We start from the raw sequence: 18484 nt of genomic DNA, 5'->3' as shown, positions 1-18484 counted from the left end.
CGGGCTGCGCGATTGGCCGCTGCGGCTACCGTACCATCTCAGCATTTCTTCTTGCGAGCCAAAGAAACTGCTTGCCCTAAACTCACGACGCAGTTCAAATAGAAAGGCTTGCAACTCAACGGATTCCCAGCCCTTCTCGTCAGTCCCGAGCTCTCCTCCAGCTTGGCAACGCGCCATGAGAGCACCTTGATCTGCATAGCACGGCGGGAAGCCTGAGCTGAGCGTACAGGCGAAATGGCCGCCTCAACCAATCGATCATTTGAATATCTGGAGCAGCTGCCTGGCCTCACATTTCAAAAGCTGTACCAGCAGCCATCTACGGCCCTTGCGATATTTCGGCGCATGCTGCCTGAACTTGGTGTGTTTCCTACTGTTGATCTAACAAGGCCGACCTCTTAATCTGACTGATGATGGGTCGCAGCAAAATGCCTTGTAATGGCCTTGCTCTACATGCGAGAGCCTCTCCCTGCTGCAGATCTGGAGTTATGGATCAAAGCGGATAGCAAAAAGTGAGTTATTGAAAACTCCTTTGTCGGATGGAAGAGCTAACACAAAGAAGAGAGAGGGACCATGCCATATCCATCCTCGGACGATTACACATCATGACAAACACGGTGACTTCGAACCAGGTCCGAGCGTACATGGTGACGAACCCTTTTGCCTCATCCCTACGACAAGCCCTCACTGGCGCAGAGAATTCCCAGTCTTTTGGTGTGCCTTGCTCGACCCCCGACCCGAATCCAGTCTCTGTTGCAGATCTGGACGAATATGCCAGAAAGCAGTGGGAGGGCGTTCTTGGATACATGGTTGGGACCGGTGGACCTGGTGTCCGGGATACTGTCAACCTCAGTCGGGGTGTTAAACAGCTTTTACAGGCTGGCCATCTTGTCGAAATTCACCACGGGAGAGTCGATATCACCCAGGATGGGTTCGCCTTTGTGCTGCAAGATGTCAACACCCAAGTCTGGCAAATCATTATTCTCTATGTTGAGAGTGCCAAAGCGTTGCAAGTTAATGACGTCGAAGTGCTTTCTTTTATATTTCTTCTGAGTAGCCTTGAACTTGGGCAGTCTTACGAAAAGAAGCATCTCACAACTAGCCAGCTGCGTTCTTTGACTGACCTGACGGACTTTGGGATCGTATACCAGCACTCGCCTGCATCAGAAGCCGATCGTTTTTATCCTACCCGACTTGCAACTACGCTTACCTCAGATTCGAGTGCCCTCAGCAATACGATGTCAAGCGCATTATCTGCGCAGACAAACGCAGCCACGGAAGAACCCGGATCAGGGTTCATAATCATTGAAACAAACTACCGCCTTTATGCGTACACCTCGTCACCTCTACAGATCTCTCTCATTGCTCTATTCACCACGCTCAAGTACCGTTTCCCGAACCTAGTTACTGGTAAAATAACGCGACAATCCATCCGTCGTGCAGTGGAAATGGGTATCACAGCCGATCAAATCATTTCCTATCTCTCTACACACGCGCATCCTCAGATGCGGAAAGAAAGCGCAGTCAAATCAACTTCAAATACCGCTGGCTTGCCACGATCAGTCCTTCCCCCAACGGTAGTCGATCAGATTCGTTTGTGGCAGCTTGAGAGAGACCGCGTCAAAGCCACTGCTGGATTTTTATTCAAAGATTTTGCCTCCCTCGCCGAATACGAAGGGCCATGCCGATATGCGGAGGAAATTGGAGTACTGGTCTGGAAGTCGGACCGCAAGCGGATGTTTTTCGTAACTCGTTACGAACAGATAGTCTCATTCTTAAAAAGTAGAGCAACTTGAGGGGTCGATGAGCGCAAAATTTGCCGCAGTTCTACCAAGGAAGAAAACAAGCCGTTTGGTTATTGAGACTTATATGAAGCCAAACGAACGCACACAATGCTGTGACTTGAATTATATTTCATGTATTATTGCATATCAAATCGCAAAATATACCTACTCAATTAATACACGAGAGTGCAAACAATTGGAAAAAAAAATTAACAAATTCTATACTCTTATTTCTCCCTCTGCGACTTTCACCGAGCTTCCACTCAGCTCTACCGACTCAATCCCCGTACCGTCAGATTTCAAACCGACTCGCAGACCAATATCACTTCTTCGGCCCATTTCTACGCCCTGCACAACGTAAAAGTCTTGATAGCGATCAGCCTTTGCTCCCTTAGAAGCATCGCTCAAAGCCAGGTATGCCACCAAACCGCTTGCTGCACTCCCCGTTGCCGGGTCTTCCTCTGACTCAAGCAACATCCTTGTCCTGATAACCGTCTTGCCTGTGACTTCATCCACGACGTCCCTGACATGGAAATATATTACCACAAGGCCGCGTCCACCCCATCCGTCATCCAAGTAGCCGCCCTGACTCACATCGTCGTCGGCCACAAACTCTCCCCCCGAAGCCGCTGTAACAGCAGCAAGGGCCTCCAGACTTGGTAGTTGAACATGCACCTGCGCCATGCCCTTGACAATGGACACGATGGGAAATCCCTGCTGCGCCTCTTCGGCAACGGAGCCGTTTGAAAGAAACGGCTTGAGTGAAGGATGGAGGCGTAATAGCTCTTCCGCAGGGAACCTTTTCTGATGAATTCTTACATCATGAGGGATCAGAGCCGTAACCTCATCACCCGATGGCTTCAGCGAGATCGGAATCGGGCCGGCTTTAGTCAGGATGGTATTCACATGTTGCACTGAGGCATCGGGAGAAAGATATAGAATCCACGATGCAGCGCCAACAGTCGGGTGTCCTGCGAATGGAAGTTCTTGCTTGGTAGTGAAGATGTCGATTCTTCGCTGACTTGGCGAGTTTTGTTTGTCAATTGGATGCACAAAGATTGTTTCTGAGTAATTGAACTCTTTAGAGATGAGTTGCTTCTGTGTCTGAGTTAGGGCTGTTGGGGTTGGGAGGAAGACAACGCCCAGCGGATTCCCCTTGAAGACGTCCTTGGTGAAGACGTCTAGGGTAACGTAGGGAATTGTTTGTGCCGCGGCCATTTTAGATACCTTATTTTTTTTTTTCTTGTGAGATTTTTCGTAATCCTGTATAGATGATCTGAGGGAGGATGGGGAATTGGAAGAATTGAGACAAAGAATTGTGCCATCGATTAAAATTCTGGTGTGTCATATATAGATGAGCTAATCAAGCGGACGTTCGGTGAATGACTCACTGTATGGAGTAAACAAATTCTCTCTCGAGCCCCTCCAAAGTGTCCTGGTTTGACATGTCTCTGGCTTCTCGCTTCTCTTGTAGGGATTGTTCATCTGAGTTACATGTACAGCGTTGTTCTTGTTTACTGATAGTCACTTATCAAGGGGTACACGGCTACGTGCATGAAACAAGCAGTCCGAATTACTGTCATCACTCATTTAATAATTAACATATAACCTTGAATGAATCATACACAGTTCTCGAGTAGGCGTCTAATATTGTAGATCATACTATTCCGAGTCGCTATCAAACACAAAGCCAGCCCGCCCTCGTCGGCGGTTGCTTGCAACTGGAGCATCTTCCTCGGAATCGTTAGCATGCGCTGTTGTCCCAATAGCAGCATCTTGCTCCAGATCCTTGTGATTATTCAACTCTTTATCGAGGTCCCATTCCTCATGCTCTGCTGAGGTCGGAGGAGTGTCGTGCTCGCCATCCTCTCGGCTGGTAGAGGCGCCTTTTGATGATCCATGATGATTATCGCTGAGTCCCGTCATCAAGACATCGTCGTCTTCATCATCATCATCGTCGTCGTCGTCGTTTTCACTCAGCTCGAAACCACCTATACTGACTCGCGGTTTCTTTAGGGCTTTATTGCTAGTATTCTTTTCACCATGATCATCACCATCAATGCTGCGCCTTTTACGACGATTGGTCTTCTTGCTCCGTGGTTGCTCAGTGGAAGAAGAAGCATCATCCTCTTCTAGCGCTTTAGACACAAGAGCTTCCCGAATGCGTTGATCCTGGGCTTTCCTGCCAACCTCTTCGCGCGCAAAGAACTCTTTGTCCGCCTCCTCATCCGATTCGTCGTCACTGTCGTGAACGAACAAGTCACTTTTGATTTTAGCTTGCCTTGCTCTTGCATTCTCTTCGCGATTGCGCCGGCGTTCTTCAATAGTGGAATCGTCTAGTGGCTCTTTCTCTTTATTGGATTGACGGCGTTTGCGACGCTTCTCTTTGAGTTCCTCGAGCGCATTTGAAGACTTGGACCGTATATTCGGAGGGAAAAGTGGTCCATCAGGAATTCCATCTTCTCCCTCAGATTCAGAGCCAAAATCAACATCGAGCGTGGTTTGAAAAGTTTCTCTAGGCTCAGCCATAGGCTTGCGCCGTAGTTGTTCGCGTGGATCGAGTCCGTCAACCTCAGTGACAGGATTCTCAAGTCCCTTGTCAATAACAGACTTGACTTCACTAAGAGCAGCTGAGTCTAGCGAAGATGGTACAAACCAGGAGGCTCCCATGACATCCTCTGTTCCTAGACGCTCTAGTCCGACTAATTTCATGAGCAGACGTATCCGCCCGTTTCTGAACATAGCTGTCCGGATCGAATCATCCTTAGACTGGATTTCTGAAAGATTGTAAGCATATACTCTTCAAAAATACTCGATAAAGCATACCTATGATAGGACTGGGAGGTACAACAGCTTCAGGTGATTCCTCTTGACGTATGGTTTGTTCAGCCTCCCAGGAACTGCGTTCGTTCGCTGCTGAACCTAGGCAGTCGCTAAGCCACTTAGCTAGATCGGCTCGGCCATCCATGATCAAAGCCGCCACAACTACATTCAGCTTCGTGTCCGTAGACGTGCCTGCACGTGGGTGGACTTCAAGCTCGGCAGGCGGCCTTGTACCGCCGGTAAACAATGTTTGCTTCTCGTAGCCGTATTCCAGGAAGAACAGGGTGGAGTTGACTTTGCTAAAGAGCATTTCTGTGAACAAGGCGGGGCGTTCATCAAGCTTCTTTATCATTTTTCTAGTTAATTGCTTCACAAGTTCTTGCCAATCTTTGTATATTGGCTTGGTGGAATCAAGCGATCCCGGCCCTTTGATCATGCGGTAGAAAAGGTTCAAGATGTCGACACGAAAGAGCAGAGTACTTAGTTCTTGCTTGAAAGCCACTCTGTAGAAAAATCGATGAGCACGCTTCAGTTGCTCATCGTCAAGCTCCCGGTAGTAAGCGGTGAAAAGAACGTAAGTGTCGACACTTTTCTGACTGCAGAACCTAGCTGAAAACCGCTTGAAATCAAATTTACGCTCCCTGACCGCTCGAGCAGCATCAGCAAGCTCTTCGGCTTCCGAGTCATTTTCTTCTACGTTCTCTTCATCTTGACCTTCACTGTTTGTTTTCTTTGCTCGTTTTGACCGTCGTTTTGACCGCACTTGCATGTCTACGTTTTCTTTGGAGTAGTTTTCAAGCATCCTGAGGAAAACGTGAGCAAGTTCGGTGCATGCATCAAGGTAAGCAAACCCCTGATCGTTATATCCTCTGACAATAGAGAGAATTCGGTCATGTGTGGTTTCTTCATAGAAAATACGATTTTGAATATTCTCTGCGATCTCCTGATCCTCCTCAAGAGGCGAAGCGGCCATTTCTTGGACAGTCAAGAGAATCTGTGTAAAGCAACGCATATTTGCGTTAAGGTCTTGCCATTCCTTATTATCATAACTATATTGCATGGCGCGGTTGAGGAAGACGAATGTTTCTTGATTAAGTACGCCGGCCACCAGAGAGAAACTGTCTGGTTCAATCTCCTTTGATGTCCCTTTAGTCTTTTCATGTTGCTTTTGCTGGTACCTGCGGCGTTCGCGTTCAGCTTGGAGAAACCAAGCCACCAGGTAGAGCCACTGTCGTGTGTTGATATCGACGACTCTATTAGCTTCGCGCTCAATGGCCTTTCGAACATGTGTGAGAAGCGGGTTGAACCCTGTGTCCAAGAATTCTTCAACAAACGTGCGGAGGTTTATATATGCAGCGGGTGTAAGATGTGTGGTTGAGCTGAAGTCACCGCTAGCAGCTTCAGCCTCTTGTTGTCGACGTCCATGCTTAGGACGATTCCATTTCTTTGACTGATCCATTTTATTGAAAGCAGTCTGCCCATCCTTGAGAATGTCTTGTCCCGAGACAGTGGAAACTTTTGCATCATCTCGTTTCACCCAAATCATGGTTCCGAAGCGACCGTGACGTGTCGGCGCAGTTTTGGCATATTCTCTTGAGACACCGGACTCCTTTTGCAACAAATCGCCAAGTTCATCATTGCGCTTTGCATTGCGTTCTGTATCGTTCATGAACAGTTTCTGTACATTAACACCTTTGACGAGGTGAAACAGAATTTCCAACAGAACGACATCCTGGAAGCTGAATTCATCATTGATATTGGAGCACATAGTGAGCAAAAGCGCAAAAACCTGTTGCTGCTGAAAGGCGTTTATAGTTGCCGACCTTGATATTTCTTCCTCGTCCGTGTCGGTAACCAGGCCCTTGGGTGCTGAAATCATGGCAACATTCCGAAATAGATACAACACTAATTTCAAGATCCCCTCGTCTCTGTTGGTTCGCTCAGATTTTGGGAGTGATAGGCTAGGCAGTCCAATTCCAATAATAGAGCGCAAAACGTTCATTCCAGCATGTTGGTCGAGCAATCCTCGTTTATATTGTACTTGAACTTGTTGCAGATATGGTGTATGTCGATGGTGGTTGACGGTCATTTGACTATGAATCTCCACTGGCCAGGTCAACGGGACCAACAATTCCACTATTGCAGACTTGTTAGCTACTTGTGCGCAACTGCAAGTTCATCACCGGGGTTCCATACAGCATGCCAATGCAATCCGCGTCATATGTTTCTTAGTGTGACCTCCATTACCAAACCACAAGGAGAGAATTGGCAGTAAATCGCCATTCACGAGATTTGCCTCTCCAAGACACCGTGCAACATCCAACCGATTCGTCTTCTCATCGTATAGTCTCAGCCATTTCTTAATGTCCCGTAAACACGCCAAGGCGTCGTCTCCGATGGAGTATTTCGACACATCCTCGCCATTGAAGCCTCCGAGCTGTTGGGTGTTGTGTCAGCGTTTATGATGTGACTTGTTGCAAAGGAATATCAACACTGACCGCAGTAACGAGACTATACACATGCGCGCGCACTTCCGGGTCTACGACCTGGACGTCTTGTCCAACGGCAACGGCGTCGAGATCCATCGTGACGGCTCGCACTGCTGATAATCACTCCATTATCACGATATAGATAATGCGGGCGTGAATTGGTGCTAGGAAGCAACTCAGTGATGCGGAGAGCAAACGTAGCAAAGCCAATGCACCAATCAAGACGCGGTCCAGTCGCGTCGACGCGTCCTGCTTAATTGGCATTTTAGAGCCTGAGGCATTGAAGATCACATGTCAAGACGGAGCTCGGCGATACTATTAGTGCGGCCAGCCGACAATAGCCGATGACGTCGTGCCAGCCCGCGGCTTGTCGGCAAAGCTTCGGCGCTTGTTCGATCAGTCGGTCCATCTTGAGTTCTTGTGTTTGTTTTGCTGATGCCAAATCAATTGCCATTGCCTACACATCAGCACAGCTACAGTCATGCTGCCTGCAGTTCTTCGAAATGGCGCTCGTCGCCAGACACTCAATGCGCCTCGGTGGTTTAGTTCATCAAAGAATCAGCTCGCGGCTGCCGAGGTTAAGAAGCTAGGTGTCGTCGGCGCGGGACAGATGGTGAGCATTCTTTGCATTTTGATAGAGGCCCCCTGCTTGGGGATATGATCATGAACTAACAGGACAAGGGTCTTGGTATTGCTTTAGTAGCGGCTCACAAGGCAGAGGTGCCTGTTGTTTTGATAGACAATTCAGACGCCGGTTTACAGAAGGGCCTGAAGTTTGCCGGTAAGCAAATTTCCGCGCAAACAGCTTAACCGAATATCTCTCACACTATGGAACCTATAGATAAGTTGCTTGAAAAGGATGTCTCTAAAGAGCGCATCACTCGTGAAGCTGCGGACCAAATTCGCGGCCGTTTTATTCCCAGCACGAAGCTTGAAGACCTCTCCGACGTAGATTTCGTTATTGAAGCCGTTCCTGAAATCACCGACCTCAAAACATCTATCTTCTCCAAACTTGCAACAATTGCACCCAAACATGCTATCCTAGCCACGAATACATCCTCGATTTCTATTACCAAAATCGCCGCTTCTACAGCTTCAGACCCAACAGACCTCCAAGCACCATCACGCGTTGTCTCCACACATTTCATGAACCCGGTCCCCGTTCAGAAGGGTGTTGAGATTATTTCGGGCCTGCAAACATCTCAGGACACTCTTGAAACTGCACTCGAATTCGTCAAGCGCATGGGCAAAATACCCGCCGTCTCTGCCGATGCGCCGGGTTTTCTCGCAAACCGTATTCTGATGCCATATATCAACGAAGCCATTATTTGCTTGGAGACTGGAGTGGGCCGTCGCGAAGATATTGACAGTATTATGAAGTATGGCACAAACGTGCCTATGGGCCCCTTGACATTGGCCGACTTCATTGGTCTTGATACATGTCTCGCTATCATGAACGTCCTTCACACAGAGACCGGAGATAGCAAGTACCGGCCATCGGTTCTCTTGAAGAAGATGGTTGATGCTGGCTGGCTGGGTAAAAAGAGCGGCAAAGGATTTTACGAGTATTGAAACAATAGATAATTAAGATGATAAATCAAGTAACTTGTTGGGTTTGTAGATAGGAAGCAGATATCTAACTTGAAATTGAATAATTACAAATAAACACTTTTATTGGCTCATGTTTCTAACTCCGGGTATCATATGCTTAACAATTTCCCTGAAGAAAATGAAAATTCCACAACGCCATATATCAAGCAAAACAACTGCCACACTGTCAACCAGATCCGGAAAACCTCCTCCCAGCCCATGCTGACCCATATTCGAGATACTCTTGTCTTGTTATTGCAACGGACGCCAGTTCCTGGCGGTCTGTGGCTAGTCGTGACGCTCCCAACCATGTTGAACGGATGGGACTATATGAAATGTTAGCTTTAGCTTGTATTTATTGCTGCGTCGTCTTCAAATATTTCACTCACTCATTTGGTTTTCGCACTCGCACAACACATTCGGCAGACGCTATCAGACGAACTTCGGTTTCTCTGGGTATACCAATCAACATATGGGCGCTAAGCCTGAATGAGAGAGCTGTACTTACAATCTCTCTATGAATCCCGGAATGAGGGCGTTTCCTCCAACAACCAGGATGTTGGCAAGAAAAGAAGGATGAAGGCCTGTTGGCAGAACTGACAAGCTCTCCAGAACAATCTCAGGAATGCCAGCCTGCCTCATTCCGATGTCTGAGGGGTTGAATAGGATTTCGGGGACGGTGAATCGTTCGTTACCAAGAACAAGGAAGTCTTCGGTCACTAAGTCACCAGACCCAGACAGCAAGCTCTTTCGCTTCTTTGCATTTATCAAAGGGTCATGTGAGCGGACGAAGCCCTTCTTGTTCGCGCTGGGGTCTGGAAGGACGTAGTCCACGACGATGCCCTCGGCTGCTTGGGTTTGGCCACGGGCCTTTGTCGCTCTCCGCACCTGCTCCATATCACCTATGAAATCACTAGACACATAGCATACCGCCTCCTTGACATCGTTCATGATATGTGTTTCGTCAACCATATTGTATTGCCGCATTGAAACCATTTCTTTGATGTAGTTGGTAAGATGTTTCCCTCCTAAATCTAGTCTGCGGATACCACGTTGAAGCGGTTGGCCTCTATAAACAGGCGTGACAGTTGTATGGGAATATCCCGAATCAATAACTAATAGGCATTCAGCTGGGCTCAGTTCTGTTCCTGTGCTTTCCGTAGGATCTCCGAAAATAGAGTGTATATCGTTCCATGCATTCATCGTCGATCCTAGTATCCAATTGAGCGCACTTTAGTAATGGCCATGAAGTGAAATAAGCCTCTAGACAAAAGTTGAGAACTCACCAACAATCCTCGCATAGCCACCAAAGCCCCATTCCTCCATGACCATTTCATCTGCATTTCTCTGCAAAGCGGGAAGACCATTGGGCGTATCGGTAAGAACCAGCGTCGTCTCTTCGGGGTTTGGGATGCGCGCTTCTTTATTCCGAACGGTCTTTTCATCAAAGAAAGCTTGCTCCCAGATCTCCTTTTGAGCCTCCCAGTTCACTATATACCCTTTTTCCACGGGACGGCGAAAGACAACCTCGTTCCAGTCGGAGATGTGTGTGGAGAGCTGAGCGCCGACAAAGACGCGGTTATCGCGTGTTTTGGCGAGCGCGTTGGGAATCGTTGCGCATGCAGAAAGCGCATCGTCTTCGTTTTGTGGTGTGAGTTTGGCTGGAGCGTATCCTGCCTTTATGGTGTACGCGCCGTTATCGATGATGAAGGTCTTCTCCGGTAGGGGCTGGACTTTGGGCGCTGCCTGCTTTGCCGGGGTACGGGCTTTGGTAACGCCCATTTCTTTCGTGGAAGATGGTTATTTATGCGTATAGACAAAAATTGGTAAGCATCGCGGAGGATTCATTAGGAAGACTGATTCTTGTCGTTGCAGAATTACTTATAAAGTTGAGCGGCGGAGAGAGCTTGACTACTGTAAGTCTGCTCCGATTGGCCGGGAAAAAAAAACAAGATTATTCAGGGCCTTGATCTTAGCCATGACACCAGACAGTAAACACCAAATAACTACTGGACAGTGTTGCATAAGCGGATGCAGCCTTTGCTTCCTAGAAGTCCTTCCTCTAGGCAGCCCATCTAATTCAAATGGTGGTGTGACAATAATGCTGGGATTAGACAATGTTCAGACAGGAATTTTCATCGAATAACAAAACCGAAAGATAATACAAGCTACCAGATTTCTACACGAAGCGATGTCAACAAAATAGTACAACAGAAGGCCTATAAAACGAGTATTAACAAAAGTCACATTAAAGGGATCCTTCATGGTGGCAGTGGTCAATATTCCATCCATGAATGATCAAGTGATGATTCCATCAAGATACAACGGAATATTAACCATTAAGTCACCAAGAAAGTCTCTTTAATGGGGCTTTTGATAATGCTCATTCTGTATAAATCCTGGCTTATATTCCACTCTCAGGATCACAAGCCTAGCGAAGGCCAAAATAGTATGAAGACGACGATATCGTCCTCGGCCCGCGCTCGATTCATTCTTGCTTGTCGGTGTTCTCTTGTCTCGGCATGTCGTTCATCTCAAAGCCAGGCGGCGGCAATGGTTCATTGTAAGAACGGAATATCAACCAGTATAAGTCACCAAAAAGGGCCCTGGCCTTTTTTGGGGCTTCTGGTAACGCTCATTTTATGAGTGAATTATCCCCCAACATGATTCGCAATAATTGAGCGCTTCGAATACCCTTCCACAAATCTCCAGAAAGGCTCAAATATGTCACATGCTGATCGTGCGAGAGAGCTAGATGCTGTATGGCCAAAGCCTTTACCTACTCTAGATGAACCAATCATGGCAGTATACGGCGATAAGTATTTGAGAGGGTGATGGCTCCTGTACTGCTCACATAAATTTTGTCGAGTACTAAACTCGGCAAGGTGCCATCGGAAGTACTCAACTCGTTCATAATAGAGGCTTGGCGACAAATCCTTGGTCAGGTAAGATTCGAGACTCTTAAAAGATTGAAGAGAAGCTTTAACTGCTCCATTCTGTGGGCCCTCGCCAGAACGAATGTGACCCTTTTGACCTAAGTCCATGCAATAAGAGGTCCTTTAACACGGTCTCGGTGATACTCTGATAGCTCAACGCAAGCCGATCCCAATTGATTTCTTTTCTCTCCTTGAATATGAGGAGCATTCACGATGTCGGAATCGTCCCACAAAAAACGTCCTGGAAACTTCCACCTTGCCTTTGGGCGTACATCTCAAAGATTTCCTCTCGAAAGCAGCGACGGCTAGTGCAAGGCCGCGGGCTTCCTTGGTGTGTGCCTGATACATCGCCTGACGGGCGAGGTTCTCGCAGGATGCGGGCGCCTAGGAAGAAATTAGCAGGTACGGAGTCAATATGGGAAAGGAGCACCTACGGTGCGGCATTCCTTCTTGCGTCTTTTTCTGGGATTGACAGTAGTCACACGAGGTGCGATATTCTCGTAACTGTCAGCGTCGAAGCGGCACATGGCCGATACATCAGTCTGTTTGCCCAACCGACGGATACAAAAAGCTTCATTCTCTCCAGGAAACCCATCCTTTTGGAGAAACGTGTCATCTATATCAGCCTATTTCTCCATTCAGATGTGTCAAGTCAGTCAGCGGCAGAGTAACTTCGATGAGGTTTTGCTTGAGATCATGGTAGATCTGGCTACGTTAGCTTTAATACATAGAGACACAATAAATTCATATGGTAAAACTTACGCATTTGTCAAGGTCTCTTGAAAGGTGAGTCAGATGGGTATTCTGCTGGGTGCTTGCTTGCCATGATGATAGTAACAGCCTGCCATATAGGAACAGGAAGCGAGAGAGAAAGGAGGGTTGACATGGGAGTTGCACTAGACCTAACCGGGAAGCTTCAAAGAGACAACAAACCTACGGAACTGGAAATTAGGGCTTATTATTAGGGCTTGTAAGCAACCATTGACTAGTTGCCCTAAACCATATAGCAATACGACACATAGCACGCAGCGTAGAGCTTTCCAATGTAAAGATTTTCTTGAGTTAAGATGAAAAAGAATGCAGTATTGCAATATATCGAGCTTCTCCGTGATCCGACATCAGTTTTCCTCTCCTCACGATGCTCTAAACAACCTTCTTTGTCACAATATTAACCAGGTAAAGATTAGTTCTTATCTTTTATATTGAGTTTCCTTTTCCCCCCCTCCGTATTTCCACCATTATATGCGTCCATGAAGAGACACTCTTCTGCCCCTCTGATGACTGTCATGCACTAGCCGCTTACGGAACCCTTATCGGATCTTATCACAAACGAGATGGAAAAAGTTGAAAAAAGAGACTCACCATCAACAAATAGTCTTCCACCGCCAGGAAACCATTACATATCAAACCGACACACACATGCCATAGAAAAATAAAGGATTGCAAAAATGTCGGAAAAACTACATATTCTTTTAGAAACTGCCCTTGCGCTTTCAGCGCAATTCCAGACCACATTAGACACGACCCCGCCAACAGCAGCAACAGCAGAGAACGACGACGCTGCGAACCCGTCTCCTCTTGTCCTCCTGTCTAATAGTGCAAAAACACTAAGAGCTCAAGTTACCAAACTGTCGCTCCTCACAATAACTGCACCTTTCACTCCCTCTGCACTGTGCACGTCTCTTACGCCCGTCAATGACTCGGTTATGCCCTCGATGGTCACGGCGGTGCTTATGCTGACGCCCGGCGAATATACAAAGGCCTTTTCCCTTGAGGCGCGATTACTGGTGAAAACGGCATTGAAGGAATTCTCTGTATTGGTTGAAGCGATTACGAGCTTCGCGGATGAGCTAAAGAAGGGGGAGAAGAAAAGCGAGCTCTCAAAGTCGGAAAAAGAAGCTATAACATCGCAAACAGGACGAGTGTGGGATGCCTGTGATACAATCACGACACTCGTCACGCAAGGTGTTGTCGGTCATGTGGTTCGCAGAGTCCAGGAATGGCATGATCTGGTAAAAGATGCAATAAGCGAGTTGGAGGAGTGGGATCCCGAGGAGGATGATGCAGACTTTGAAGAACTGCTGGACGTTGGCGACGAAACAGCAAAAGATATTGAAAAGAACGGCAAGGAATCCGATGAGGAAGAAGAAGATGATGACATTGAAGCACTACACGAGCAGAAGAAGTCGCTTTTACGCGCTCTCAAACCGATTGCGCAGATTTATCCGGCTATTATCTCGAATCGATGCAAAAAGGGAGGGCTCACGGCATCCAAGTCCCAAATCGCAAAGCTAGAGTCTTTGACATCCGATCTTCAAAGCATCCCTGGACATGTAGATGAGGCCGCGGGCTCTTTGTATGAGAGTAACCTGGACGACTCTGTCCGTTACTTGAACAAGGCGAAGACGACTGCTGAACGGGCGATTGAATTGGTCATTTACCCCTGGACTGAGAACTCGACTATTACAGAGCAGCAGCAAGGGGACAAATTCACAATTTGGTCAACAACTTGGAGAAAAGTAATGGGCAATGTAATTAAAGATATTCAATCATAGTGAAAACAAAGTGTTCTGCTACTCATATTATACAACTACGGCCTGCACATGACGCTAAGGCCTTGCAAACATTTTATATCGTGATTCAGTAGACACCTGCCGTCAAAGCAAGGTCGGCGCATATATAGAGGTTAAAGAGCATCTGCCTCATTCAGTTCGTCGGCTGGAATTCTGCCCTTCAGCCATTCCAGGATCGCCTCGGTTCCCTTCTGGACAACCTGCCATCGAGGAACACGGAACACATTTCCAGCAACTTCGAATCGTTTTAATCCTGAACCATCCTCTCCTCCCAACAATCCAATTTTCGGTGGGAGATAATCAACATTGTTGTTGCTTATGTCCAACACATGCAGACCCTTTACAGATTCGAAATCAAGCCTAGAGAGCTGATTATCGGCCGCGAGATATGTGATAAGGTTGGGATAATGATACCGAGCGAAGGGTAGGGGTCCTGAGAGACGGTTGTTGGAGATGTCGAGAAACTTAAGGGTAGGAGCGGAGAGATTTTCAAACAAGGAGTCAACTCTGGTTAAACCACTTCCATTTAGAGTTAGGCTTTGCAGATGAGGCAAAGAAACTGGCGCCGAGAAGAGATCGTCGCTTTTGAGAGGATTTTTTGATAGATCCAAATCAACCAGAGTGGATGCGATGAGGTTGAGTGCAGCAGCGGGGAAAGATTGAAGTTTGTTGCGCTGGATGTAAAGATACTTGATATCATAAGAAGACAGCAAAGGCTTTAGCTCTTCAGCGTCCAATTCAGTCATGTCGGTAGCAGAGCGGTCAAGAACTCCGCCGGTCTTCACTTTCCAACGATTCAAATGACTGGGGCTCTCTGGAGCTAGAGTAAATTCCGTTGCCACGGAGCCTTCTTCCTCATCTTCCCAGTTTTCACCTCCAGCTTGCGCTCCGTGGGCTTCCCCTGACTCCGTGTTCCTTGGATGGTTGGTTACTGTTGGCGGAGAGCAGCGACTGCGCAGGTCGTTCTTAAGGTCTTCGGTGTCCATAGTGAGAAATTTCCTTTCTCTTAGCGGGTTATTTGCGATGGAGAAAGTAATAAGGTTGTCCATCAAGCCGAGACGTTCATCAAGCTTACTTAAGTCGTTGGCAGTCAAGTCCACATGTTTGAGGTTATCCAGATCGAAAAACCCATCAGGTAATGCTGTTACACTGTTGCCTTCTGCCGAAATTCTCAAAAGTGACTTGCAAGTAACAAGGGAAGGGAAGGAATTCAGACGGTTCGCATCAACCAACAAGAATTGCAAACTTGGAAACTGAAATTTGTCGTCCTCTGATAATTTTTCCAACGAGTTGAACGCAACATTGAGTGTCTGCATGTTCTCAAATTTCTCCACTGTTGAATCTAGCAACATGCCCCCCAATTTGTTCCGAGAAGCATCCAATTCCTGTAGAGGAAGCTTGCTCAACGCGATTGATGGCAGGGATGTTAATTCATTCTCGGAGATATTCAATACTTTTAAGTTTCTGAGCTGAGATATAGTTTCGGGTAGGAGATTGATGCGATTTCCGTGTAGATCCAAGACTTCTAAACTGTGGATCTGACTTAGAGCCGGTAGCAAAGTGCCTTCAAGGTTATTATTTGCTAGTTTGAGGTTGGTAAGTTGCTCAAGTTCTGAGATCGCCTTAGTATCCTCCATCTTCAGTTGGTTGTTTGACAAATTCAAAACCGTCAACCGTTGCAATCTCCTCAGACCCAGAGGCAGAGACTGAAGAAAATTGCCATGGAGATCCAGAATTTCCAACCCTCCGAATTGGTTGCCTTTGCTGTCATCTTCCATGTCAAAGTCGTGTGGATCAATGTCCGGGAAAGCTGACTCTGGCAACGTAACGAACTCATTGTCTGCTGCAATAAATTTGACAAGATCGACATTTTCATACCAGTCTGAATTAGAGCTTGGGTCGTATTCATACATATTGAGAACTTCGTCTGGTAGCGTGGTTAGGCCCATTGCGGCAATGTTCAAAGATCCGGACGTTCGAGCGGCAGCTACTCGTTTTTGAAGAACTGCTTTATTGCCATCTTTAGGAAGCTGATTGAATGGATCTTGGGCTTCAACATTATCCCATGCATCGAAAGTAGCTGTACCAGCGCTGCTTTGTCTGGCTGCTTTCCTGGCTGCTTTGGCCTTGGCGATACTCTCACGCAATGCACTTGACGATTTTGATACCTTGCGGGTTTCCGCCTCCGGGTCATGTATAGCCTGGTCTGACCCACTCGAGGAATTTTTGGATACGATCGATGATGGCGAAGTCATATTTGATGAGAAATTAGATGATGGCTGTCGGATTTTCTTGACTGAAATGGGAGAATGGACGATTTCATCTGACGACGGTTTTGCAAAAGTAGATGTGAGAGATAATCTTGCTTTTGGCCGGCCATTGATGGTTTCTTTGCTCTCAGTGATACGTGATGACCTCAAAGGTAAGGTATCCCCGCGTTTCGAGGATGGGACTCCAGCAATCGAACTACGCTTTCCAGGGCCCAGACCTTGTCTGCTAAATGACCTCACCGACGTTGTTGACGGCTCTGTAGCTTTATTCGGCATAGATTCCCGGCTTGACACTGAAATAGAAGATAGCCTTGACGAGGCTCGCGCAACAGTTGTAGATGGTACGTCATCGTCAATGCCGAGATACTGTATGGATCTTGAAGGTGATCCTGAGTGTTCGCTGGGGTCAATTGAGGTGCCCACTAAAGAGTCGTGGCTTATATGGGCGGTTTTTCTACCACGTGGGGAGGGCGAAGGAGAAATCCGCGACAAGGTTTCGATTGTCCGGTCAGAGAGCGATGTTTGCACCGGCGTTAGCACATCACTCCGGCCCCGAGATGGCCCCCATATCGCGTTATCAAAATCATCGGGCGAATTCGACTCCTCGGCGAAGCTATGAAGTGTTTGCGTCGATTCACGGCGTTTGAGACGTTGACTTGAGAATTTTCGGTTTAATGCTTCTTGGGACGGGCGTCGCAGGCGTCGGTGGTCAATTCCGGTGTCTGCTTGAAGCTTTTCTCTAGATGGAGAGGGCCTGATAGACTTGGCACTCGTATGGGTTGGCAATGGAATTCTGGAAACGGGGCGAGGAATCCCGCTCGGACGGGTTGGTGTGTTGCTTTGACTCATGGTCGCTGTCAAAGAATGCTGTTGAACAAACTTCAACAATAGACACCAATCATGGTATGTATATAGATACAGCTTTAGACGTCGACTGGGACTAAACAGCTGTTAATGAGTAACTGCGATGTGCTGCTCTGCACACTGCAGGCACTGCGACCAGTCTCGCTGTGAGTCTTTTCAAAGCGTCCAACCTCAATCAATGACACTGAGAACATACCAAAAGCTCAGTAGAGCCGGCACACCGTGTTCGTGAACTCGAGTAAGCTTGACCAAAAAGTGTGTCGTGAAGCAGCATAGCTCAGGGACTTAAGGAGACATGGGCCAGGAGTTCGGGAAGTCAACAACGGAAAGTGGGAACTGCAAGGGGTCAATGTCGGCTTGCCATCCTATTGGCGGCCCGCTTGGTAGCTACGACGTTTGAACTTCAACCTTGAACCTACAAGCGAGTTCTAACTCCAATGTGATGGCTTCTCAGTGATCGCAACTACAGCGTCCACTTTTATTTTTCAACAAGTTAACATTTTGCTCTTAGTAAACCCGGTTAACTTTCCGAGTACTGACAGACAGACGACAAGGCAAAGTTCGAGGGAAGCTTGTCTCTCAGGGGGTTTGGCCCTTACTGCCAAATAAAAAAATTCCCTAGACCTGTTCATAACTCATGCATGTACAAAGATTTCCGGGGTTAATTGGTCATGCGGTTATTATGGCTTCATCATTAATTGAGCCGTGAAGTCGCTTTGTTTCTTGCGCAAGGACGGAGACTTTTTATGCTTCAACGACACTGGCATTTGATTATAATTTGCGCCAGCGCAACCTGGATGAAGACGTCTAGAAAGTTCTGCAAGGGCAAAAGCAGTTTTGCATATGACGAGGTTATGAGTCGTACAAAATCTTCTCAGAACCAAGAGAATTGACGAAGATTGCGAAGCGACTGCATGAAAACGTAGATTGAAATTGTTCGCCGCAGATTGTGCGAATCTGCAGCGCACCATGATCCAAGACGGGTAGGAGATCAGATCATCTCATCTCCAGGTCGCAATGAATCGGCGTTGTACTCTAGGGAGGGAAATGGGCTGGCTGATCACATCAGTACGACATCGATTCCGTTGGGCTATCGCTGTGCCCTCGAAGCTGCAGTCTTATAATGTACGTATGTCCGTACAAGCCTCGGCTCTGACA

General features: G+C 47.3%; 7 protein-coding genes across 7 annotated transcripts, besides 3 other annotated features; 3 read left to right on the top strand and 4 right to left on the bottom strand.

Moving 5' to 3' along the window:
* Positions 1 to 234: 234 nt before the first annotated feature.
* UA08_02720 (hypothetical protein) lies at positions 235 to 1793 on the top strand (the record flags this gene model as incomplete). The annotated part of the gene is made up of 3 exons (XM_020264793.1): positions 235 to 358; positions 422 to 509; positions 560 to 1793. The coding sequence occupies 3 exons, from the start codon at positions 235 to 237 to the stop codon at positions 1791 to 1793; spliced, it is 1446 nt and encodes a 481-aa protein (XP_020122612.1).
* A 207-nt stretch (positions 1794 to 2000) lies between these two features.
* UA08_02719 (hypothetical protein) lies at positions 2001 to 2999 on the bottom strand (the record flags this gene model as incomplete). The annotated part of the gene is made up of 1 exon (XM_020264791.1): positions 2001 to 2999. The coding sequence occupies one exon, from the start codon at positions 2997 to 2999 to the stop codon at positions 2001 to 2003; it is 999 nt and encodes a 332-aa protein (XP_020122613.1).
* Positions 3000 to 3443: 444 nt separating this feature from the next.
* On the bottom strand, positions 3444 to 7189 carry UA08_02718 (Topoisomerase 1-associated factor 1; the record flags this gene model as incomplete). Its single annotated transcript, XM_020264790.1, has 4 exons — positions 3444 to 4558; positions 4608 to 6740; positions 6801 to 7041; positions 7103 to 7189. 4 exons carry the CDS (start codon positions 7187 to 7189, stop codon positions 3444 to 3446), a joined length of 3576 nt encoding a protein of 1191 aa, XP_020122610.1.
* Positions 3702 to 3751: a repeat region (Identified by RepeatMasker using a combination of RepBase library and repeat library created with RepeatScout).
* Positions 7190 to 7574: 385 nt separating the features above from the next.
* Positions 7575 to 8665, top strand: UA08_02717 (3-hydroxybutyryl-CoA dehydrogenase; the record flags this gene model as incomplete). The annotated part of the gene is made up of 3 exons (XM_020264789.1): positions 7575 to 7706; positions 7769 to 7874; positions 7935 to 8665. The coding sequence occupies 3 exons, from the start codon at positions 7575 to 7577 to the stop codon at positions 8663 to 8665; spliced, it is 969 nt and encodes a 322-aa protein (XP_020122611.1).
* Positions 8666 to 8870: 205 nt separating this feature from the next.
* Positions 8871 to 10465, bottom strand: UA08_02716 (Actin-like protein arp6; the record flags this gene model as incomplete). Its single annotated transcript, XM_020264788.1, has 4 exons — positions 8871 to 9009; positions 9073 to 9135; positions 9192 to 9894; positions 9970 to 10465. The coding sequence occupies 4 exons, from the start codon at positions 10463 to 10465 to the stop codon at positions 8871 to 8873; spliced, it is 1401 nt and encodes a 466-aa protein (XP_020122608.1).
* Positions 10466 to 11007: 542 nt separating this feature from the next.
* Positions 11008 to 11099: a repeat region (Identified by RepeatMasker using a combination of RepBase library and repeat library created with RepeatScout).
* Positions 11100 to 11252: 153 nt separating this feature from the next.
* Positions 11253 to 11341: a repeat region (Identified by RepeatMasker using a combination of RepBase library and repeat library created with RepeatScout).
* A 1726-nt stretch (positions 11342 to 13067) lies between these two features.
* Positions 13068 to 14174, top strand: UA08_02715 (hypothetical protein; the record flags this gene model as incomplete). Its single annotated transcript, XM_020264787.1, has 1 exon — positions 13068 to 14174. The coding sequence occupies one exon, from the start codon at positions 13068 to 13070 to the stop codon at positions 14172 to 14174; it is 1107 nt and encodes a 368-aa protein (XP_020122609.1).
* Positions 14175 to 14305: 131 nt separating this feature from the next.
* Positions 14306 to 17311, bottom strand: UA08_02714 (hypothetical protein; the record flags this gene model as incomplete). Its single annotated transcript, XM_020264786.1, has 1 exon — positions 14306 to 17311. One exon carries the CDS (start codon positions 17309 to 17311, stop codon positions 14306 to 14308), a length of 3006 nt encoding a protein of 1001 aa, XP_020122606.1.
* Positions 17312 to 18484: the final 1173 nt, after the last annotated feature.

This window comes from Talaromyces atroroseus (assembly GCF_001907595.1).
Source record: "Talaromyces atroroseus strain IBT 11181 chromosome Unknown scaffold_2, whole genome shotgun sequence".
Classification (NCBI taxonomy): Eukaryota; Fungi; Ascomycota; class Eurotiomycetes; order Eurotiales; family Trichocomaceae; genus Talaromyces; species Talaromyces atroroseus.
This window is presented reverse-complemented; position numbering and strand designations above follow the sequence as displayed.